At 33.4% G+C, this 5,118-nt stretch overlaps 1 protein-coding gene across 2 annotated transcripts; it reads right to left on the minus strand.

The window, feature by feature from the left end:
* Positions 1 to 565: 565 nt before the first annotated feature.
* On the minus strand, positions 566 to 3,274 carry LOC137830974 (cysteine proteinase inhibitor). 2 transcript variants are annotated; one of them, XM_068638424.1, is made up of 3 exons: positions 2,977 to 3,274; positions 1,752 to 1,955; positions 566 to 750 (listed from the first exon to the last, which is right to left on the minus strand). In XM_068638424.1, the coding sequence occupies exons 1-2, from the start codon at positions 3,076 to 3,078 to the stop codon at positions 1,764 to 1,766; spliced, it is 294 nt and encodes a 97-aa protein (XP_068494525.1). In that variant the 5' UTR covers positions 3,079 to 3,274; the 3' UTR covers positions 566 to 750; positions 1,752 to 1,763. The 2 variants fall into 2 exon arrangements, with proteins under 2 accessions (XP_068494525.1, XP_068494526.1); XM_068638425.1 differs by having other exon boundaries at positions 566 to 1,475; positions 2,977 to 3,203.
* Between the last annotated feature and the right edge of the window lie 1,844 nt (positions 3,275 to 5,118).

The following is a 5,118-nucleotide window of genomic DNA, read 5'->3' on the forward strand; positions in this document are numbered from 1 at the left end:
TTTGGTTTGTATAATTTCTTTCCTTATTTTATTTCAGTTCCATTTTTGTTAAATGTCCTTTACAAACTCGTTTTATCTTGTGACATTTGGGAAACAATCTATTAAAGAAGTTTACAGTTTATTTTTTAATATCTCTCTTTAATATCCTTTTTGTGGATATTAGTAAATAAACCTATTTGTAATACCTTTTTAGATATAGTTTCTTCTTTAATATATCTTTTTATGACATATATTACTAATTTTTTTTAAAGGAAATTCTGAAGCAAATATTTTTCAATGTGTCAATTTAGATTTTAATACTAAGAATAACAATAATAACAAAATCTCAACCAAATATCAATATCAATGAACATGATATTTAAATTCTGAAATCAAATAACACCCCATCTATAAAAAATTGAAATATTAAAAAAACCTTGCTTTATTATCAGTAAAATATCAAATTACTCGTATAATATATATTCTAGCATTCATTTATTTGAAATATAAAAATTAAAATTTATTATTTCCAACTGTTTAAAATATAAGTTACTTGCTAAATTATTAGGTTCAAAAAATAAAAACATACACACAAATCATATATTTCTAGCCTTTAAAATTTTAAATAGGTGCCAAATTAGGGTATCAAATATCCATAGGAAGGTAAGAAAGCTACATTTATTTTATACTTTCTAGTATTGGATGCTTTGATATATCCTTAGGCTTTCACCTTCGACCCACGCCATGTTTCTTTCTTCGTTCTTCAGTAACCTGAAAAATCAAGAAACACTCCTTTAAAAGTTCCAACACTAGTCAAAAGATAAAACTTTACTTTCATTTGAAACAATACCACTAATGCAGTTAAGTTCTGTGCCATGTTAAACAATATAAAATAGTAGTACTTGAACAGAAAAAATGGAAAAACTGCACAGATTGAAGGAGATTCTTCTTTTAGGAGATGTTTACTTGTATTTCTCTTTCTGTATTCACTTTTTAATTGCATAAGTGGCACTTTGATTTCAATCTGTTTCTTGTTTTCAAAATTTTGTCTAGGAAACACTAAAAACAACTATTTTTTCTGTTTTCTTTATTACCTACACAAATTTTGAAAACTGAACAAATCCAAAACAAATGTAAATACCCTATTACTTTCTCAAAGTAATTTATCTTTGATTCCAACTAAATTTGTCATATAACACTCCATCTTGGTTCTTAAGGTAGTTCAAAAGGTCATACCCCCAAATCCTTAAGCCTCTAGTGCTATGGTGTAATCTTGTCTTTCAGAATTAGGGAAGGAAAACCAAAATAAAAAAGACTGCAGTGAATCGGATCAAAGGATGAATAATATAAAGTTAGACAAACTTTATGGTCATTTGATCACAATTCATCATTTCTATTACCTCAACTCTGATTCATTAGCCAAAAATGAAAAATTAAATTCCCACAAACCTTCTAGCAGTGATGATCAACAACTTATTGTCATGTTACATAGCAGCCTATACAAAAGATAGTAATTACTAATTACACACCAGTAAAGTTCAACTTTCTACAAAGCAACCAATAAAATGAATATCAGAAACTGATCCAGACTTCATGCTCTAGTTCTTTTATCTTTCTTAACCCACTTAGTCCCCCATTGATTCTAAACTCAGTTTCTGATCCATCTTTAGATTAAAAAAAAAGTTAATACTATTGAAGATTCGTATTCATCAATAATCGATTCATACTTAAAATCAGGCAGGAGCAACTGTGTACTGTTATCAAATACTTACCAGCTAAGCACACTATGCAGGTGCATCTCCAACAAGCTTGAATTCTTGCAGCTCCTTGAAGTTCAACCATGCCTTCTCCCAGATTTTGGCTTCATAAACCTTCTTTTGGGCACCATCTTTTGCTTCCAAAGTAATGGTGTACAAGGTACCAGAAACCACTTGCTGTTTCGCACCTACCACCTTTCCAAACTCCAGAAGGGCGTTCTGCATAGCCATCACCAATCAGTAAAAGAAAAATAAAATTAAAATCCCCTTTACTACAAAATAAATAGAAAACAGATATCCGTTTGCATTTCTATTACTACAAACAAAGAACAAAATTCACGCCACAAATCTAGTTATCAACTCACATACTATAAATGCAAATTTATCCTAACAATCAATAATCAATAATCAATCATGGCTTCTGATGATCGATTGTGGGGCTTCTACAAGCTTCAAATGACAAATATTTGCAACATAATAGATTATGTTAGATATCATAATAGATTATGTTAGATATCATAATTTATTATGTTGCATTTTGGTTAAACTTCCCACGGTTTTCTTTACAAAAATGCAGGGGGGAAAATGCCATGTTCGCCTAATTTGTTTACCATTTCCACTTCTTTCTTTCCTACCAAACCATAAACTTCCACTCTCTTCCTTCCTCTTTCACCCTCTTTCCACCATACCATACTAGAACATACCCTTTTCGCTTATTTTTCCAAAGAGAACTGCCAACACTCTCTGATATATTTTCCTCCTAATTTACTCGCCATTACTGATTAATATTTTAAAGTTATTAAAATCATGCATTAAACTAAAAATAAGAAATAAAACTTACAAAATTTAGCAATTTCCAATAAATTTCAGATAATAACACAGTATATTCACAAAATTAGTTTTAACATTCTCTTCTTAGAAAACTCTACTTCAGAACAAACAGTGAATGTGCTATAAATGATCAATCCAACAACACACGATCCCCATTATCCCCAGAAGAAAAATCCAAAAGTAAATAATTATTGTCCATCAAACAAAAGAGAGAATCTAATCCAACATGTGAATCTCCGAAGAAACCTTGGCATGCCCATAACCGATCAACGACCAGACCCACTACGAAATTAACATAAGGCTTAGAAATTTCTCCAAAAACAAACAAACACAGCGCAAAACATAATCAATGGTACAAATTTCTTCAATCTTTTTGAAGGAAAAAATAAAGGGTGTGTGAAAGAAAAACCTGTTTTTTGTTGTGCTCTTCGACAGCAAAGCGAGCTAAACTATCGATCTCAACGCTGTTCTGGCTTCCTGCCACATCACGATTGCCACAAACTGCTGCCATTATCTCTCTCTTCGATGCAACTGAGAAAGCTTCGTGTCTTCTCCTTTTATGCAGTTACGACTTAAGACTAGAGAGGCGATTCTTTGCGTCATTGTTATCCTTGGTTTCTGTTGATTTGACACGTGTAACTGATAACACGTTATTTGTTGCCTTCTTTTCAATTGTCAACCACCATTTTGTTGAGAAAGTCTACGGTGAAAGCGTAGTCTATACTTTCCTCCTCTTTTCTTAGATGTTAAGAATTGGAAAATGGGAATTATTCTTGTTAAGAAATTCAAAACATTATTAATGCAATGTAATTTTTAAAACATTTTAAGGAAAAATTATTTTAAGAACAGAAGACCAATATCAAGATCTACAGAATATATTTTTGTCTTAACTTTTTTTATGAAATGTAAACAATAGAATATATATTACTTTAGACCTTAGTACTTATGGTTTAGTTTAAGGGTAGGATTAAAATAAGATAAAAACATTTTAAAAATCCTCACTTAAAACTCAATCAAGAATTTTTAAGAGCTCCTTTCCTAACTCACGCCGACACATAAGAGCTCCATAGGTTAAGCTAGAGCTCCTTAACTCTCACTAAAGTTAAACTAGACTAACTAGAGTTAGGGTAGCTTAATCAACACGCCACCCCAACCTTGAAGCTTATAAATAAGTGGCTTAAGGTATGTTAGCTATAGCAGATATAACTCCTTTTACTGCATATCTTTGTAATACTGGACATTGTAAATACCTATCTTTTTCTCTTCATGAAATACAATACATACTGCAATATTTCTCTTTCGTTCCTTTTTCTTCTTTTTCACCTCTTTCTCTCAAATCTTATATGGTACAAAGCATTATGGCTCCATCATCGTCTCTCTCTGAAATTTTTTCCTCCAAAACAGAGCCTCTTGTGCCTCACATTTTCTATACTCTTATCCCCTTGAAGCTTGATCTTGATAATTTCTTGGCCTGGCGCCAACAGGTCACTGCAACCTTAAGAAGCATGGATCTCTTACATTTCTTGGATCGGTCGTGCATACCATCTTGCCTCATCGCTGCCGACGGTGACTCTCCCACCTTTGTAAACCCCAAATACCTTACGTATGATCGTCAAGATCAATCTGTTATTGCATGGTTATTGGCCTCCATGACGTTTGGCATCCTCACACAAATGGTAGGTCTGAACTCATCACATCAAGTGTGGAGTAAACATCAAACACACTATGCATCTCAAACCAGAGCACAAATCAAGAAACACAAGCAGCTTGTGTGCAAACCCAAGAAAGATCAGTCAGTTTCTACCTTTCTTCTTGATATCAAGAAAACTGTGGACAACCTACCTGTTGTTGGATGCCCAATCTCCACAAAGGACCACATCGAAGCCCATCTTGATGGGTTGTCTGATGAATATGAACCTTACGTCACTTCTGTAACGTCTCGCCTTGATCCTTATACAGTGGAAGATATTGAAGTGCTTCTACTTGCTCAAGAGGGTCGTATTTAGAAAGCCAGACAATCTGTTGATCAGCTTCTGCATGCACATGTTTCATTTGTTCTCGCTACCTTCCCTCAATCACATCTACTCGCACTAAGAATTTTCCATCCAACCCCACTTTTAGTAATGGTAAACAACGTTTCTATTCCAAACCACACTTTCAAACCTCCAAGAACTATCACAAGATGCTACCCATTAACTCCTATTTGAAACCTCCTCTTCTTCTTAAGTTTTGGCTAACACATCTCATTTTTCTTCTCTTAGTGATGATGATGAACCATCGATCCTTGGCACACCTACTAGTCTACATGATCCACTGTGTTACCCTGATAGTGGTGTTTCTCTCTCATCACCTCACTGCTCACAACAATAATCTCTCAACGAAAACACCTACACAGGTTTTGAAAAAGTTGCTATAGGTAATGGTTCAAGGTTACCTATTAACTCCATTGGTACTCCAGCTTATACTGACCTAACTACACGTAATACTTTATTTAGAACATTTTATTACTTGTTTCAACCAGCTATTATCCACAGCTTTAGTGATTTCTTAA

Source organism: Phaseolus vulgaris, chromosome 6, assembly GCF_000499845.2.
Source record: "Phaseolus vulgaris cultivar G19833 chromosome 6, P. vulgaris v2.0, whole genome shotgun sequence".
Lineage (NCBI taxonomy): Eukaryota > Viridiplantae > Streptophyta > Magnoliopsida > Fabales > Fabaceae > Phaseolus > Phaseolus vulgaris.